Source organism: Colletotrichum aenigma (assembly GCF_013390185.1).
Source record: "Colletotrichum aenigma strain Cg56 chromosome Unknown KSG_Cg56_contig06, whole genome shotgun sequence".
In the NCBI taxonomy this organism is placed as follows: Eukaryota; Fungi; Ascomycota; class Sordariomycetes; order Glomerellales; family Glomerellaceae; genus Colletotrichum; species Colletotrichum aenigma.
The window spans coordinates 1,078,220-1,096,822 of NW_023500912.1; the positions used below are offsets into that span (position 1 = coordinate 1,078,220).

Genomic DNA, 18,603 nt, shown 5'->3' on the forward strand with positions numbered 1-18,603 from the left:
GGTACCCGTACAGCAGCAGCGCAAACCAGGATTTGGGGTGTCATGGTTGGGTGGGATGGGCGGCCGAGGGGTCGTCACCACACCATCCACCAGTCACCACCACCACCAACCACGGCGAACCACCATGACTCCCAGGAGAGAGAAGGGCACCGGCACATTGACGCGCTAGTCCAGGGGCCGGTCCGGTTTAGAAGCAGGAGGACCTGCAATCGTCGATTTTATTGATCTCAGATGCCCGGACTTGCTGGGACACGCCGGCGCTGGGCTGGATTGTAGCCTGTAGGACATGGAATTTGTGATTTGGGGATTGCGGGAGAAGACGATGGACGGCAGGAGGAAGCATGGATCCAGTCAGGATCAAGACGCAATTCTGACTTGCCCCAGGTACCGGTCCTTTCGTTTCGTTTTTTTGCCCATCGCGTCGGCTCGGTTTGTTTGGGATTCAGAGGCGGCAGAGATTGGGGGATTATCCCGTTGTCGAGACTCTCGGTCAGACCAAATCATGGTACACATAGTTCATACACAAAGTAGCCGTCATTAAACGCCTGCCAAGACCGACTGATCTCATTCATGCTGCAGTCCTGCACCGAAGAGCAATTACGAGAGGACCAACACACAGGCAGGAAGGAAGAAAGAAAAAATAAGACGTTGCCCGCCGGGGTGGCGTGCTGCGCCGCTGTTGAGAAATAGGGGTGGGAGGCATCATCTCATTCTCCTGCTTTTTCTTGCACGCTGCGTTGCCCGACTTGTGAGTGATGCTGGCATTCTTTTCCCTCTTTTCCTCTCTTCTGCTCTTCACTCTGCCACCCTTACCCATTCTCGACCTGGTCCGCCGCACCTCGCCGCATCGCCTCACCTGTTCAGGCCTTACGTTCGCATTACTATTGACCAGTTCTCCTCGACCGGTTCACAGGCTTGGCCAACGGCGATGCCTTTCTTCGGATAGTCCACCCACACCCACGCCCCCTTCACCCTTCACGCCCCTCCCTCCCTTACCCCCCCCCCCCCCCATTCCTGTCCCTCCACCCCTTTTCCCCCTGTCGTACCGAACCGGCCCTGCGCGAGTCGAGTCGAGTCCGCTCCGCGATCCCTAACATACCCTTCCTTTACCTGACCTGACCTTGCCTTGCTCTGCACCACCTTGCCTGGCCTTGGGTTCAGCACGCACGCACGCACACACACTTGACGCCTTGCTGCTCCTCGGGAACGGACGAACCTCGTCGACCTTACCTTGGCCTGACGCCCGCCTTACCCTTAGGTAACCAACGTTTAACCCTCCATACCCGAAGAAGAACGCGACGACCGCCGTCACCGTCACCGACGACCACTCTCGCTTCACTCTGCATGTGCCGCCGGTGCTGCTGCTGCTGCGAGTAGAAGTAGACGAATTCGTTCGGATTTCCGCCTGCGCGAGGCCCTGCATACACACCAATATTCCTCGCCATCTTTTCGGACGACACCAGCACGCAGCATAGCTGAGGATTGAGAGTACAGACGAAGACAGTGAGAGAGAGACCAGCCCGAACAGTAGCAGAGGCTCCGGGAAAGGCTCAAGTTACACTCGTTTTCTTTCCTTTCATTTCTCACTACATTCGTTTTTTTACTCTCGCCATGGGCTTTCTGGGCTTCCGCTGGCTCGTCAACTTTGGCCTGCTGGCCCTCCCTATCGGAGTGACACTCGGTATCCTGCTCGGCCTCGATGCCTCAAGGCAAGCATCTGGCGGAGCTCCTCTATTCACGGGAGATCCCACCACGCCTGGTAGCACGCCCAACAACAATGGCATCACGGCGATGGTATCTTGCGACAAGGCGATGGGTCTTCACCCGCTGTCCAAGGGCCAGGAGTACACACGTAAGTCTACATCCATTTTCTCATGTCCGGCCCAGCAACATCTTCATGATGTGCGTCTCATACGCCTCATTTTCCACGGTCCCTTCGGATGACCTACTCGACGTGAGCGGCACGGACCGAAACACACGATGCACAGTCGAGCCTCATTCCCGCCGGCACGCTGTCATCTGAACTTTCGCAGCCGTACCTCATGCTCGACGGCAACACGGGCTCCCGTGTTTTGTTTGCTCCTTCGCCCAGCGAATCCGGAGCGAGTTTCCTGTGTCATGTTTACACTCTTCTGCAATGGCAAAAAGAGACTGTTTGACTTTTGCTCCCTTGATTTCGAAACCTGTCTGGGTGCGGCCAACCTTGCTGCCGCGGCCTCGCCCGCTGTCAAGCTGGCCAGACATGTGTTCAAATTATCCTCATTTCATCATGACAATTCGCTGACGATTTATGTTTTACGCAGTGAACCCCAACCAGTGGGGTTGGACAGAGGGTACAGATGGCGCTTTGTGCATGAATGTACGTCTTCAAGAACCCCTCCATCCCCCCCCCCCAATCTTTCTCCGGTTATCGCACCTTGGCCGATTGGCGGGGTCATGATGTCGTCAAGGTGTAACTTTGCTTTGCGCCTCAATGCCTTACCCGGCTTCACGCCCATCATGATGTCGTAGCCGGCGACCACCACCGCAGGCCATCGCAGCTAACCCGGCCACCACCAGGTCACGACTTTCAACAACCAAACCTATGCGACCGACTTCTCGGCGCCCGAGTTCTGGGTCACCTGGCGCTACCCCCGCGGTCCCGAGACGCAGCCCGTCCACGCTTTCCCCAACATCAAGGTCGACGGCACCGTCCTCCCGCTCGAGATCTCCAAGATCTCCAAGATCGCGGTCGACGTCGAGTGGTCGTACGCGGTCGGCAACTACACCACGGACGGCGACTCGGCGACGACGACGGACGAGACGGCGCTGACGGAGAACGACACCAACACCAACGTCGCCATCGATATGTTCCTGGACGACGACAAGACCTCCGCTCAGAACTCGACGCTCGCCGCGTACGAAGTGATGGTGTGGCTCGCCACGTTCGGCGCCGCGACGCAGCCCATTGGCTACAAGTCGGGCTCCGGCGCTCTTACGACCAAGGCTATTAACGGAACTACATTGTAAGTGTTCGCGATGCATGGAACGTGGAGGACTGATTTGGGCTGACATGCTATCTGCAGCACCCTCTACGGCGGCCAGAACAGTCTGAAGCAGTACGTCCTGACCTGGGTCGCGCCCACGACCGAGCACTTCGTCGGCGACCTCACGGAGCTCGTCACGACCCTCACCGACCTGCCGGCCTCCGTCACCGCGCTCGCGACCGACGTCAAGTTCCCCACCAGCGCGACCTACCTCGGCTACATGGGTCTAGGCTCCGAAGCGCTGTCCGCGACCAAGGTCGTCACCTTCCGCGTGCCGACGCTGTCAATAGACATTGCATCCTCGTAAAGAGAAACGCGAAAGAAGAAGAGGTGAAGAGACCGATATCACCAGTAATGTGTACATTTTTGAGACATGGGGTATTAGGTTACAACCTCTTCTGCTGGCTCCTCTTACGCACAAATTACACACAGCGAGCATTTGTGATATCAATTCAAAGAAATCTAGACTAATGATTGGGAACCCGAAATAATGAAACATTTTTAACCATTGTATATACGTATGCATGTTCTTTACGTTCAATCTTGAACGCGTCTTGTTGTTCAATGAGGTTTTTTTCGGGTTATTTAAACGGTTGTATTGGCGCATCAAGCATAAACACAAATCGAAATCGAAAATTGAGATTAAAAAATCATGTGACGCGCGACCATGGCATTTATCGTATTTCGCTTGGCGACATGAATGTTCCACCGCACCAATTGATGATGACAATGCAGATTGCCGTACCCGGAACTCGCGGTGATTTTGTCAACCTGGCACAGCATCCACTCTGACAGCTGCAAGCCGCAAGCGAAGCACAAAAAAACAAGGGCCAAGCAATTCAATTCAACGCCGAGGCTCTCTCTCCTGTTGACAGATGTGGATTTACCTCGTGCCTTGTTTTATTCCTGGGCGAATTATCTTATGTATCTTCGTTCTCGGCAGCAGAAAATAAGCCGACAGGAGCCCCCCACTGACAAGCCTTTTTTGCTCCTCTGCCCAGTGCCCAGAGAGACGCTCGCGCGCCCCCTTAAACTTATCCGTACCCCCTCCCCTCAATCCAGCACCGCTGAGAGAATCCTTCGGAACCAGACGGGGACACACGTCCACTGCTGACTGCAGCCAGCTGGGGGCGTGGCCCGCGTCCAGACCGGGGTTCGACAGGCGGCCAAGCGGTCCAATGCCTGGGCAGACGCAGGTACAGATGCACGGCGAGCCAGGGGCCACCTGGCCTTTTTGACTCGGCGCCCGCGAATCTTCTTGTCACTTGAAGAGGGGCACACAGGTGGAATAACGCCCAGCTGGCAGCTAGACGAACCAAACAGAGATGCTCTCAGAGAAGAAGAGAGGCCTGGGCTCTGCTGGAAAACACACAGGTCCTGTTCCTCCCCCCACACAACGACGTCAGACAGAGAGTGCTACCCACGTTCCAGGGTCGAGCCAGGCCGCGTTGGACACGGGCGGGAGAGTGGGAAGGGTTCAGCATCTCGGAATGAGCGGCCAGCGGGCAGCAAAAACTCTTTTTTGGTTTTCTGACAGGCCTGGCTGTTGACAGCCGTTGGTGACGGCGCGCTTGCGCGCTGCAAGGTGGTGCCTGTCCTGCGCGGCAACTGACTTGCCGCGAAGCTTACGGATAGCCAATGCGCGGGACAACCCACCACATCGGAATCTTTGCGGAAAGTCCCCTTTGATTGGGGTGGAGAGAGAGACATCGAGAGAGTTAGTTGTGCGTGTCGTTATTGTTGTTGTCTTTTTTCGTCCGCTTTCCTGGGAAGAAAGGGAGAGGGGAGAAAAGGCAAAAAGCTCCGGTCGGGACAGGGGCCCAAGACAAACATCTCAGCAGAGAGATGTTCGTTCCCACCCGCCCATTATTCATCCTCGGTTTCGATTGAATCACGGCGTCATGAGGTCTCAACGCGTAACAAGACATTGTCTTGCTCCCATCGGCGGGACGGCATTCCAGATGTTTCTGCCAGACATAGATAGCGTGCCGCGGTCTCCCGTTGGAAATTGATCAACCCCAGAACATTCCCGCCGACGGGGCCCTTGTTTTTTTCCTAGCTTGGACTCGTGTGTTTTTGAAGAAAATGTCGATTCTCCCGTCGATCCGCGTCACGGGTGCGGCGGTGCAGAATAACAAAAATAGTGTGGTGTCCCAGAGGGCGAGTCAAGATTCGCATTCCAGCTGGCCCGCGTAGCTCAGGTAGAGAGTCTGGAGAGGCAGATCTAGATGGGGCCGTTCAGCTCAACAGGGCTGGGCGCTTCCGGCTCCCTTCTTTCTGGCCAGTCAGCCAGCAGTTGCGAGCTGAATGAGTGTTGCCGCACGGCCCGCAGGAGAGAGGTTCTTGGCCCGGCGGCTGCCTCCGCCGGTGCGGCTGTGGCGAGGGAGGCGGCGACGGGGAAAAGAATGGCCGAGGACCTCTGCGTGATATTGAGGCTGGATATGCGGTTGACATGGAGTCTTGGTGAGCCAATTATGATGCAAGCAGCATGGACAATACCTATTTAATGTATTTAAACCTTCATCGGCTTCCTTGAGTGCTCAATTGGCGATCGTGAGAGATATTTGTCGCGAGTTTTGTCATTGGTGTTTTCATGGCCATGGGGCGTCACGATGAACAACAACAAACATCCTGACGCGAATTTTGCCGCGAAAAGGCTTGCGGTAGCTTTAAAATACGTGGAACGTTTATTTAAGAACCAAGCATTACGATTGTGTACTTTACTTGTGAGAAAAATAGTCGTGTTGCGGTCAGCGATTTTTGTTCAGTTCAAACAACAGACATCGAAATGAGACGTCTCTGTCACAAGAGATGTTGTCAAAACAAGCGACAAAACGTCGTCAAGATAACCTCATCCATCCCCTGCCTAGCGCATATCCGATCCTAATAAACAAAGTCGCACGACAGATCTGACGCAAGCAATCTCATCCCGTTTCCCGCGCTGATAAGTCGCCATCCGGTTCCATTCGTTAATCTGGCAGCGTTGCGTCCCGGAGGATTTCAATTAGGATCCCAGGATTGCGGGCAGTTGATCCTTCCGCTTATTGGGCGTGGAGACGCAGGATATGATGCGGATCAGAGCCGAGCTTGGGCGGCGATTGCGTGGTTCGGATGGTGGTTCTCCGTGGGTGATGAGATTGCCTAAAAGGGTATCTCGTGTCGGTTCGCGGCATCGGGGCCAAGGCTTTTTCGGGGCTTGGGCCAGCCTTGTCGGTTCCGACCGTTCGGTGGTAATCTTCTGTTTTGAGTGTTGACCGAGTTTATTCCAAGGTCTACAATTACCCGGACGCTACCTATGCCAAAACTCAAAGAAACTTTTTAGTTACCGTTGGAAGGACAGACATGCCTTGAGCGGAATCAAGCGCTGCAACTCTGGTGTAAGGTTGTTCACCAGAAAGCTAATCATGATGATTCGAAACATATTTTCTTCCGAGAAACTTAATGTTACTAGACCTCCGTTGCCATCCAAGATTCTATGGGTGAAAACAAGAGATCTCCTATTTTTCTTGCGCCTGGGCGACTACAATTCTTGTGTAGCTAAATACTTATCTCACGAAGGACGATAACGATAAGGAGGATAGGAGTAGTGATGGCGACGACGATAATGGTAGTGAGAACGATGATAATGACGACGGTAGTGGTAGCGACGATGAGAGCCCTCCTCAAGGTATCTTCATGTGCCCGTCACAGTGGAGGTCCAACTGCCACCTAGATGGCTATTTAATTCTATAGGAACTCAAAACTGACAATAGACTCTTTTAGTCTTGGCTTTAATGAATGCGGATGGCCCCCTCGGGCACCTTTTCGTCTTCTCACACAGGGCATCACACCTTGCCGTCATACTATTTATCCTCTTCCGGGAAACATTTGCAAGCCAAAATCTCGAAAGCTATCTCTCCACAATCAACAAAAATGCCTAGGAAAGCCAAATTGATCAAAAAGCGCCCAGCGCCTTACCGCGCACCGCGAACTCGGAGCACCACCGCGAATTCCAAGTCTGCCTCGGTCCTCGATGCCGCCTCTGGTCAAGCATCTGGGCCTATCGTTACTGCTGCCTCAGCCGTCATCACTCTTTCTGGTGCTTCTGTAACTAACGACATCTACCCAGGACCCGTTGCGCCTGCTGCCTTCCCTATCTTCCGCCTCCCCAGGGAACTCCGGGACCTCATCTACAAATACACAAATATATTGCCACTGCACAAGCTTGTAGCAGCCAGACTTATAGTGGACGAGAAGTTCTTCTTGAGCGGGGTGGCTCGCGCCAAATCGAGTGGGGTTCCCTTCCCTTCCGCCTGGAAAAGACCGTCTTTGCTTCGCGTCTGTCGCCAGATGCGGCATGAAGTCCTCGACTTATTTTTCATCCAAAACATGGTCTACTTCAATGACGGCTATGCATCAGAGTATCCCAAGAACTTTGACGAAGGCGCATGGTTCCGTCTCGCCAAAGTTGGCAAGAGAGCGAGCGGACCCGAGATCCAACCACCGCGACAGATGCAGTCGTTGTGGAAAGACGCCCTCTCTTATCTCCGTCACATGCACATCTCAATTCGTCAGAACACCGTCACGAAGCCGGAGTGGTTCTCCTCGGCGATCAAACACAGCCCCCGGCTGTCCACCGTCTGTTTCGGGATTATCAACAGACGGCGGTGGGATGCAGAGCCCCTTCTCGACGCATACTGCGCAGCGTTTAACAAGATTGAGAGTCTGCATGACTTAAAACTTGCGTATGGTTCCCAGAAGGAAGACGTCGAGGCGATTTCGAAGAAGGTCAGCTGTTCGGTGCAGTTGCTATGCATTTGCAGCCTTGAGGATAAGCGTGCCCGTTTAGGCAAGGCACCTGTCACTGTGTTGCGTGATCACGGTGGTTCTCACCCAAGGAGCGTAATACTCGGTTGTTATTTCACAACGCAGCTCATGAAACATGAGCAACTGAGAGAATGGTGGCATATCCGAGGCGGGTCTTGCACAGTTCGTACGGCAGAATACACTTCTGATGGATTGCGTCGTGAGGGCCGGTTGACGCTCTATTGCACGGAAGCCTCGCGGCGATTGAAAGAAGCATATAACGGCCGTATAACTGCCAAGCTGGAAAGGGCAGTGGGATAGATGAGGTCAATGACGGCAAAGACTGGCTATGCCAAGAGTGAGGAAAGGGCAAGATTGAAGCCAGACCAGCGACGACGGAAGGAAAAAACGCCCTTAGTTACGCGGATGCCAAACCAATGCCATTCGTATCCTGAATATAGATGCTTAGGCCTTCGATTTTCAGAGTCAAAATGTGTTAAATAGAGGAGCCAAGTACATCTCTGCCTCTGAGCGAATCGTGCGTTAATCTTGTACCTCACCCACTTATTAACAGTTTTGCTAGACGGGCAGTGTTCCCCACGCAGGCGTGTGATTCGTATATCGGCTCTGTTATTATTATCTATTGTCGTCGTCTGCCATCGTCGTCTGCCATCGTCGTCTGCCATCGTCGCCCACCGTGGTCCATCGGCGTTATCGTTTTCTCTACTACTATTGTCCTTATGTTAGTATTAGGTGTACTACGTTTGAAGCTGTAGAGCACACCCGGATAGCCGACTGACACTACCAACTTACGGAGGAAGGTGCTCCCAGCTTCAACGCACCTTCCGAATTAACACCTCAGCTTTCGGAAGCCTCCTTCCTAGGCAATTAAGAACAAGGTGAAAACTCTCCTTCTTCACACCTACCTTGGTAAATTTTACCCCCTTCACATTACACCCTTCATTTTCACACTCACCATGGCCACCACCCCCGCCATTCTTCGTCTTCCCCGCGAGCTGCGAAACATGATATACGAATACACCGATGACTTCCCTCGCCAGAAATTGCTTTTCGTCAAGCCATTCACCACCAACGAGACCCGACAGAAATCCAAGATCTGCGGACGCTGCAAGAAGGCCTGCGAGACCTGCCAGTGCAACCGACCAGGCCTGCTCCTGGTGTGTCGCCAGATCCGAGACGAGATCTTGAACTTCGTCTTCTCCATGAACATGATCCATTTCGACGACGACTGCTGGATCAAGCTGGCTCGAATCCACGACGATCCCGGCATTGAGTACCGCTCCCATCCCGAGCTCCGATCGCTATGGGCCCAGGCCCTCGACCATGCGCACTTTGTCAGCATCAACCTACCTCGCGACAAGGGAACACGTCTTGACGCCATTATGTCTGTTCTCCAACACATGCCTCATCTCAATGAGCTCTTCCTCAACCTGCCAAAGCGCAACAATAAGTGGACGTGGCTTGGCGACTTCTACGAACTTCTCGACAGCATCAAAACTCTACGGCACGTCGTTCTCGGAAAAGGATTCGATAACGAGCTTGGTCAGGCACTTCTCGACAACGTCCTCTGCTCGGCGGAACTTGCTTGCGGATGCCCTGGCGCTGGAAAGGCAAACCACGACCTTGACTATAAATTTCCCTTTACAAAGACTGAGGTGCAGAACGAAAAGTGCGAGTGGCAAGCGATGGCGGTGCTTGGATGCCACGTTAGTGATCTCGGCTGTATTATCGACTGGCTGCACGATAGGGGCTCAATAGCACAGGCAGGTGCGCAGTGGAGGCCTAAGCACAAGGCTCGCAGATACCGGTGCGTTTTCTGTTGGCAAGATGAGGCAGGCAAGCGTGTGGTTTACTAGGCACAATACTTACTCTTTTGCTGTCATCCTTTGTCTCCATCTTAGTCTTTGTCACTGTCTGGGTCCTTGTCTCCATCTAGGTCCTCAATCTCTTCCCGTGGCTTTGACCTTGTTATTGCTGTGGCCATTATAGTTATTGTTGTCTATCGTCGCTGCCTGTAGCCCTCTTGCAAGATAAAAAGGTAGTGGATGTAGACGGTTAGATAAAGCAACTAGTCCTATGAATGCTCGATAGAAACCTAGGCGAGCTAGCCGAAAAGGCAGATGAAGTTGGATACCAGACAAGTTTTGCTATTCATGACCTTTTATTTTTCATCTTGTTCGGGCGGATGAAACCAGCTTTCCGGGCGGTGAGTGATAACAGAACAGTAGTAATAGTACGAAGACAGCCAAGACGACGATAACAACGATGGTGATAACGACGACGATAACGAAGGCACAGATAACAACGAAAAGGACGACGAGAACGATAACAATAAAAGGAACGCTCTTCTGATATAGCTCATAGGTGGTAATTGGACGCCCACTTGGCAAAACTCATCTTCATACGGGGTATGTCACAGTAAAAACGCTTGAGTTCTGGTCGCAGCAAAAGCCAAACCCGAAGAAGCCTCCCGCAGAAGTGTGATTAAGGAAAAATGAGTGCGATGGAGGGGCATACACGAGGATAGCCTCTGACCTGCGGACCACGCATTCATGTATCTCCAAGCAAAGCTCCAACATTCCCCAAAGACGTCCAGAACAACACCGACCCGCCCGCAAGAAAGCTCGGGAAAAGCCCGCTGGGCGCAACGATCGGCATAATGGAAGCTTGCGTACGACAGTATCAGGGTGCGAGCAGGAACAGGCACGAGGGAAGGGGGGCACCGCGGGCTGCGCGTGCGCATCAAACGCGAGATCTGATGGAAGTCAGGCCGAAATGGCGCGCGGGTGGACGCACAATGCGCTGACGAACACTTGCCCTTTTTTCTTTCGTTGCTCTTCAGACGGAACGTGGCCGTCTGGGTCTGTGCAGCTTGCGACTTGGGACCGGACGAAGAGATATGATCTACGGCATAATGAGAGGGGGGAAGGGGGAAGGGGGAAGGGCAGAGAAGTGGGTGGTGGGCTGTCATCTGGACTTCAGACGAAGCCGTGGACTGATGTGAGTCAGGTTCCTCGGGAATTCGGCGAGGCTGGGGAGGCTTGGGGGGGATCTGTGTTATGCGATGAGCGCTGGGTTGAGCTTGAGACTGGAGATATGGGGATGGAAGGGGGGACTGAGTCGGGGAAGGTCGATACGGGTTGGATGAGGTGAATTAAGGATTTTCGCTACCGCTTGCTGCCGGTGTTGGGTCGAGAGGTCGGGAAAGACCGAGGTCTAGATGGTCCTTGGATCGGGGGAGGTGAAGGTGCACTCACGATTGACGGGTGGGACTTTCTTCGATATGAGGAATGATTAGTGGCCATGAAAGCGAAAGCGAGGAGCTGATGAACTTGAAATAGATGCTGACGAGTTGAGAAGACACTATTCCTGACTTGCTGCCGCGGTTCTCACCCTGCCAAGACGGTTTGCCTCTCATTCCACCTAACAGGAGTCGTCGTGAGAGGAAGCGACAGTTTAGAAAAATGCCCAAAAGCACCGATTTTGGGAAGGAATCAGGTACACCAATGCACAGATCAAACACGACCTCTTGGCAATCGCGAAAGCTGGAAAGTTGCCTTTCGCCCTGCGTGCGGGTTGCGGGCCTGCCGACCGGTGCTCACAAAATAACAATAACAGTCGTCGCTGACGGATACGCGCGCAAAGCCAGCCAGGGACGACGTCAGAAAGAAAAAAATGCGACCAGCTCCTCCTGTGTATGAGATGGACGGGAAGAGATGTCGGTCAAACAAGGCCCGGGGCCGTCTGCTTCTGCCGAAGGGAAACCTGTGAGTGGGTGGTTTGCCCTTTGGTGCGGGTTGAGACCCGGTCGGTTTGAGGAGGCGTCTCAGGGAGCGTGGACCCCCTGATGAGGCTGTTTGATCGCAATGCGATCTCGCTGAAAGGGGGTGGGGCTGGGGACCCTTGGACTCTGTTGGTGTTGCAGTCTGTGGCTCGCTCAACCATCAATTGCCTCTTTTCGGTAGCTTTTGGGTTAAGGTGAGTGGGAGATTGATGGCAGGGCACGGCACGTCTGGTGCCGGGCGCGAGGCGATGGGAGGAGGATTGTTGGGCGAGATGAGGTTGGCGCTGGTCGGTTCCGAAGCGAAGTCGTTCCGGATCATGGGGTCACCTACACTACATTCCCCCCTGAGCTCGCGTCGTATTCAACAGAATGTCACCCTCGCAGGAAGATCTTTTGCCCCAAGCGTCGTGCTGGCTGCGAAGGAGCAAGGACACGGGGGCGAAGGGGAGAGAAGGAGACGAGAGAGAGAGAGAGAGAAGAGGAGGAGCCCGGGCGATAGAGCAACTGTTAACGATGCAAGAGCCAGATGGCAGCCGACCGCGCCAAAGTCAATCTGGATCGACGGCAAGGAGGACAGAGTTTGCGGGCAGGCACAAACGAGATGATTGTCCAGATTTACGAGGCGTTTTAGTCATCGAAATCCAGAGTTCTGGTGTTGATCTCTAAACGGAATGTTTCTTCAACGGACGTCAGTCACAAAACCCGCGGAGATGTCGAAATGAGTGGCAGACAAAAAAACAAGCTTCAATCAATCTAATCAACTGCTGGATCATCTGGGGAAAAAGACACCCGCCACCCAGATCTCAGGGACGATAGATTAAAAAAAGTGAAGAACGAAGGGAAGGGTGGTGCACCAGGGGCGGCGACCAGCTGGTTCTGGTTCTGGGCCGCTGCGGTGCGCGACACCCACTGAACAAGCATTGGCGATAGATTAATTTAATTAATTCAGCACCCGGACATGCGTGACACCGGGCGCTAACGGCGCAGGTTATCTCAGCCTCACTTCACCCGGTCGCGCCGTTCCTGCGGGTTCAATTTGCTGATGAGCTTAATGGCACGACTCGCAGGCTGTCTTGTTGTGACCTGGACTCTTCCGCTTTGACGTTGGGTTGGATCTCCTCGTGGTGTCTAGAGTCTATCGCAGTAATAGCTGCAAACCATCAGACGGCATCCTTCTAGATGAACATGAATCAGCTCACATCACCACCAGATGGCTTCACATTCTGTGCACCAGACACACTCGCAGTCTCTAAACAGTCGCAGCACCATCCCGCACTCGCTCCTCTGGCCCCCATTCACCGCAAGAAACTGCCGCAGGCCGCCTCGTCCGCTTCATGCCCTCTCCAAGTGGATGGCCCCGTCGAGCTGGATTCATCCGTCTGCTTGTGGATATTTCCACCGCGATGCTGTTTTAGAGCGTGCCGGGGGAGTTTTAGAGTGCTGGAGCTGTCCCCTCGTGTAAGCGGGCAGCTCACGGTGGGGGGGCTTCGCTCTGTTCCGGGGGCGCGTTGCACTGAGCACTAAGGGGACGACGGGCGGCCAACGGGCGGGGGCGGAGGGGGGGGGGGGGGGGCCGCGCTATGCCCTTCGCGGTCGCCTGGGACGCTGCTGCACCGCAAATGCGCCCCCTTCGCCTCCAAGTTCTCTGCCAGTCGTGCACCACGCATCCCGCCCGCGTTGTCGGGTTCTCGCTCTTCCATATCCTCAACTCATCTCGTCTCCCTCTTTCGTCATCTCGCATCCCGGGGTTGGGTGAGGGGCCTATTGGAAGACTGGCTAGATAGAGACTAGGTAGACAGACATGGTCTCTATCGCAGCACTCGGTTGCTCGGCCTCCACCCTGGCCTGAGCGAGGCGCATCATGAAGCAAGCATGAGTAGTAGCTAGGAGGCAATCTGCAAGGCTGCTCCATGCCTCTTTTCGGCTCGACTCCCGATCACCACGCAGTCGCTGCACGAAAGTTTTGCAGAAGCCTACGCAGAATCTGCAGAATCTGAGAAGAAATGGGACGGCCACCACCACCACCACCGCCGCCACTCATCCGAACCCCCTTGGTCCCTGGGCCAATCCTCGAGCCCAGCCGACATGAGACAAACTCTGCGTGTGAGACCAGTTGGGACGGACACTTTGGGCATGTCGCGACCTGAGCCTGGCCATGAGCCGCCGCGCCTGGTGCTGCTTGGTCCGTGACGTTCATGCCGCCGCACCATGTCGTCCGTCCAATGCTGCCGTATGATCGCCGTCTGGGTTGGCTTCCTCTCTCTTCACCGTTGCTTGGGGCTCTCCCAACCCATGGAAAGACTCTGACCACCCATGTTCGCATCATCCCATGCGCGTTTACTGGATGGGCCCAGCGCATGCGACTCGGTGGACTGGAGCATCTCATCCCATGGGATGGATCGTGGACGAGGGGGGGATGCCCGTCAAGGAGTGTCATCGTCGCAGACCTCCTCGACGTCTCGTCTGCGACACCCCTTCTCGAAGCCCCCAGTCCATGGTGCCTGCGGTTCAGTCTGTGTCCATCACGGGAAACAATCTCGTCTGACATCGTCCACACCTCCCATCTATATAATCCCATCTGCCCATCCCGTCTGTCAGTCGTTTCTTCTTTCCCTCCTCATCCTGCAAACCAAGCATTCGCCCTACTCTCCTCTTCCAATCTTTCAGTTCTGTGAACTTTTTTTACGTTCTCGACACTCTTTCTTGTCCGACAATCCAACTACAAACCGCTAGACGGTCCTTTCCAATCTTTTTTTCCACTAAAAAGTAACTTCTAAAGCTATCTTCGATTCTTTCGATCATCCGGTCTTCCGTTGTTTAAACGAACCACTCAAAACCAACCCCCAAGAACCAGCACAAACAACTCAAAATGTCTTACTCCAGCAAGACCCTCCTCATCTCCGCCCTCCTGGCGGTCGCCGAGGCCCGCTTCGGCCAGGAACAGACCCCCGTCTCCGCCGTCTCCTCCCTCCAGAACGTCGGCAACCCGGGCGAGGCCGCCACCCTCGCCGGCGGCATCCCCGGCGTGCTCCTCGCCGCCGCTAACCCCTGCGACAAGCTCACCCTCGCCGACAAGATCGTCACGCAGCTCGGCGACAGCGCCGAGGTCCTCGACGCCGCCAAGGGCCTCGTCGCCGCCGAGCAGAACTTCAACCCCTTCGTCGTCAGCGTGCCCAACATCTGCGGCGACGCCTCGCTGCCTGCGACTGAGGCCCTCCGCGGCATCGTGCCCCTCGTCGACCCGGCCGTTACCGGCTCGGACACCGAGAACGCCAACTCGGCTACTTCCAAGACTACGCCGTTTGATGCTACGGGTTTGTCGGTTGCGGATGTTATGAAGGCGCAGGGGTTCTCGAACTTTACGACTGCGGGCGCTGCTGGTGGTAATGCCGGTGCTGGTAACAACAACAACAACAACGCCAACGACGGCAATGCCAACAACAACAACAACAACCAGAACAACAACAATGCTAACACCGGAAACAACAACGCCAACACTGGCAACACCAACGACAACGTTGACTGCGGAAACACAGGCAACGCTGACAACTCCGCCAACACCGGCAACGCCAGCAACAACACCGCGAACGCCGGTAACAACAACAACAACAACAACAACAACAACGCCAACACCGGAAACAACAACAACAACAACGCCAACACCGGCAACAACGGCAACGCCAACACCGGAGGAGCCGCCACCGGCGCCGCGGACTTTGGCAAGTGCACGCCCACCATGGACTTCCAGCTCGGCCGCGCCGGCCGCAAGGCCGACCAGGGCACCTTCCTGCCGACCGACCCCCTCGTCGCCCAGGGCCAGCAGGACGCCCTCAACCCCAACATCATCACCAACCGAATCTGCGACCAGCTCATCAACGTCTGCGAGGCCAACGACGCGGCCCACCAGCAGTGCCTCGACGCCAAGGCCCAGATCCTGGCTTCGGGCGACAAGAGCGAGGCTGTTGCGACTACCTTCAACGGCCTCCTCGGCTTCTAAGCGATGTGTCTGATGATGTTGTCACAAAAGATGGAATCTGTCAGGGTTCGCGTCTAGAGGGGTGGTGGCTTCTTTGTTTTCCTATTGTTTCTATGATTCTCATGGTGTTTTATGAATGACTCCTGGAGCATGGCATGGATTGTATTATCAGTTATCTGAGAGGAGAAAAAGGCAAGGACGAAGGAGCTTGGTTCATCTTTTTTTGGGCTGGGCTTTGGGTGTCTTTTGGCGACGGGTAGCTGGGTGTTCTTGAGTAGGGTGTTTGAATCAATTGGTTTGCCCCGGAATCTTTTCCACGTCTTGTGAATTTGCCTGTGAAGTGATATGAATGTATTCGTCTCTTGATCGTGAGAATGATTGGCTATGAGTTGTCGCGGTTCGCTTCTTCGGCTCAGGGGTCGGCCTGTTTCAAATTGGCTTCAGAGCTTCGCAACGGGGCGCTTTCCGGATAAACGGCGCGGTTGAAGTCTTCAATAGGACTTGGTCGGCGATAAGAAATACCCTCAATTGGAGTTATCAGAGTCGGAGTTGCGCAAGTACATTCATCATCCAACATCAACGAATGGACTGAAGTCGGTCGTCGGTGAGGCTCGGTCAACACCCACCGCGCCATCGGTGAAGACAACAAACAAACTTTCAGCGGGGCGCCCGCCAAGCGAGATGAAAGAGACCCGGCCTTTAGCAGACGGCGTCCCTTTCTTAGCGCGCTGCTCCCGCACGTGTAATTTATTTGGACGAATGACTCGGGAGGCTCTGTATATTGTGGCACCCTGATGACCCCTGCGAAGGCTTTGTATCTCACCGACAGTTTGTGAGGTTAAAGCGTTATGTGGGAGGGAAACCGGGAGAAAAACAAAGGCGAAGGAGGGATGCACCCGTGCCCGATTTGGTGTCCGGACAGCGGTTGTTTTGTCTTTTCTTTTCGCGGCGGCAGGACGACAGGAACGAGAAAATTGGACGCGCAGATCTGCGAGATCTCTCTTGTTGCTTGGCTAGATCGCAACGCGCTTGGCGGCGTCAAAAGTCTAAAATTGCCGGCTGGGCTGACGTAGGGCTGGACCAGGGTCTCACTCCCACCCTCACCATGACGAATCCGTCGCGACACCCATATGGCGACGAGAACGGCATCTCAGATGAAGCTCATGATATGCTGACACCTCGAAGCTCACCGAGAAGCGGCAGCGGCATCCGCTCATTCCTCCCGCCGCTGAACTTCATCACGCTGCACTACGCCTACTTCATCGGCACCTCCCTCCTCGCCTCGGCCGTCTTCTACGCCTCCTCGAACCCGCGCGGGAGCATCAGCTATGTCGACGCGCTGTTCCTCGTCGTCTCCGCCATCACGGAGGCCGGGCTGAACAACGTCAACCTCAGCCAGATGACCGTCTGGCAGCAGGCGTATTTTGTGCTTATTACGATGGGACTGCTTATTTTGGCGGGTAATACGGCGTATCCCCTGTTTTTGAGGTTGATTTTCTGGGCGGCTTTGAAGGTGCTGAGGCTCACTACGGCCGAGGGGAGACATGGGGAGCTGAAGAATACGCTGGAGTTCATCTTGAAGTACCCGAGGAGGGTGTACACGAACCTGTTCCCCTCGAGGCCGACGTGGTGGCTTTTCTTCATGGTTGTGTTGATTAATGGGATCGATTGGGTTGCGTTCGAGGTGCTGAGCATTGGCAACCCCGTCATTGAGGCCATTCCAGTTGGGGCGAGAGTCTTGGATGGCTTGTTCCAAGCACTTGGTAAGTTATCTTCAACTCAAACGTCTTCAGATCTAGACTAACGAATCTCAGCTGTTCGCTCCGGCGGCTTCTACCTCATCCCAATCTCCTCCGCCTACAGGTCCTGTACGTCATCATGATGTACATCTCCGTCTACCCCGTCGTGATAACAATGCGCCACTCCAACGTCTACGAAGAACGCTCCCTCGGCATCTACGCCGACGACGAGGAGCAACACCTCAACCCCTTCCAACCCTCCGAGAAAAACCACCACACCACCGGCAGCAACATCGTCGGCGACTTCTTCCGCCAGAACCTCAGCTTCGCCGGCGTCGGCGCCGCACGCCCCGCCGCCGGCACCCACGGGTACGAGTCCCGGACGAGCTTCGTCAGCCAGCAGATCCGCGGCCAGCTGGCGCACGACCTCTGGCTTCTGACGCTCGCGGTGCTGCTGATTGTGATCATTGAGACGTCGCACTTTCTGGAGGACCCGGTGCACTTTTCGGTGTTCAATGTTGTGTTTGAGGTTGTCTCGGCGTATGGGTGTGTGGGGATATCGGTTGGGTTGCCGAATGATGCGATGAGCTTTGCGGGCGGGTGGCATGCGGGGAGTAAGCTTGTGTTGTGCCTTGTTATGTTGAGGGGGCGGCATAGGGGGTTGCCGGTTGCGTTGGATCGGGCTGTGAGGTTGCCTGGGCAGAGGTTGTTGGAGGATGAGGAGGAGGATTGGAGGTTGAGGAGGGCGAGGAGTCGGGGTGTTGATAGTAGAGCTGGTTAGAGGTTTCCTGCTAGATTTCGTGGCTGCATAATCCCAGACGCTTCGTGTGAGCTAGATGGAAACCTTCCCCTACCGCTATGGAATCACCCGATGCCTCCACAAAACATGTCGACGATACCAGTTACAAAAAGGGCTATGGACATAGATGGGAAGCGTCTCGTAGGTCCATTTCAACCGAGCTTCTGTGTAACTGAGGTCGCAATGGCATGGATCCATGTGCAGTTGAAATCTTGCCAAAGCGAGATTCATTCCATCTTGTGACGACGCAGGGCATTCGGCACACGGTGCACCAACCTCAGCTCTAAGCCATACCAAACTTTCATTACTGATTTCATCTGCTCGTTCAACAGAAAGATCGCCACTACACGTGATCTAGCATCATAAGCTACAAATGTATTGCCAACAGTCAATGAGATTTCTAGGACGACCTGGTAGATGACTTGTAAACCGTACAAATGTTTATTCATTCCTCTCGACGACTTGATATTCGG

General features: G+C 54.6%; 6 protein-coding genes across 6 annotated transcripts; all 6 read left to right on the plus strand.

The window, feature by feature from the left end:
• Positions 1-1,611: 1,611 nt before the first annotated feature.
• On the plus strand, positions 1,612-3,333 carry xgeA-2 (putative xyloglucan-specific endo-beta-1,4-glucanase A; the record flags this gene model as incomplete). The annotated part of the gene is made up of 4 exons (XM_037324576.1): positions 1,612-1,852; positions 2,304-2,359; positions 2,560-3,005; positions 3,066-3,333. 4 exons carry the CDS (start codon positions 1,612-1,614, stop codon positions 3,331-3,333), a joined length of 1,011 nt encoding a protein of 336 aa, XP_037176394.1.
• A 3,605-nt stretch (positions 3,334-6,938) lies between these two features.
• CGCA056_v009330 (uncharacterized protein) lies at positions 6,939-8,132 on the plus strand (the record flags this gene model as incomplete). The annotated part of the gene is made up of 1 exon (XM_037324577.1): positions 6,939-8,132. One exon carries the CDS (start codon positions 6,939-6,941, stop codon positions 8,130-8,132), a length of 1,194 nt encoding a protein of 397 aa, XP_037177019.1.
• A 656-nt stretch (positions 8,133-8,788) lies between these two features.
• On the plus strand, positions 8,789-9,688 carry CGCA056_v009331 (uncharacterized protein; the record flags this gene model as incomplete). Its single annotated transcript, XM_037324578.1, has 1 exon — positions 8,789-9,688. The coding sequence occupies one exon, from the start codon at positions 8,789-8,791 to the stop codon at positions 9,686-9,688; it is 900 nt and encodes a 299-aa protein (XP_037177020.1).
• A 4,797-nt stretch (positions 9,689-14,485) lies between these two features.
• Positions 14,486-15,613, plus strand: CGCA056_v009332 (uncharacterized protein; the record flags this gene model as incomplete). Its single annotated transcript, XM_037324579.1, has 1 exon — positions 14,486-15,613. The coding sequence occupies one exon, from the start codon at positions 14,486-14,488 to the stop codon at positions 15,611-15,613; it is 1,128 nt and encodes a 375-aa protein (XP_037177018.1).
• Positions 15,614-16,697: 1,084 nt separating this feature from the next.
• On the plus strand, positions 16,698-17,474 carry TRK2-2 (Low-affinity potassium transport protein; the record flags this gene model as incomplete). Its single annotated transcript, XM_037324580.1, has 2 exons — positions 16,698-17,355; positions 17,407-17,474. 2 exons carry the CDS (start codon positions 16,698-16,700, stop codon positions 17,472-17,474), a joined length of 726 nt encoding a protein of 241 aa, XP_037176821.1.
• Positions 17,475-17,506: 32 nt separating this feature from the next.
• Positions 17,507-18,112, plus strand: trk2 (Potassium transport protein 2; the record flags this gene model as incomplete). Its single annotated transcript, XM_037324581.1, has 1 exon — positions 17,507-18,112. One exon carries the CDS (start codon positions 17,507-17,509, stop codon positions 18,110-18,112), a length of 606 nt encoding a protein of 201 aa, XP_037177023.1.
• Between the last annotated feature and the right edge of the window lie 491 nt (positions 18,113-18,603).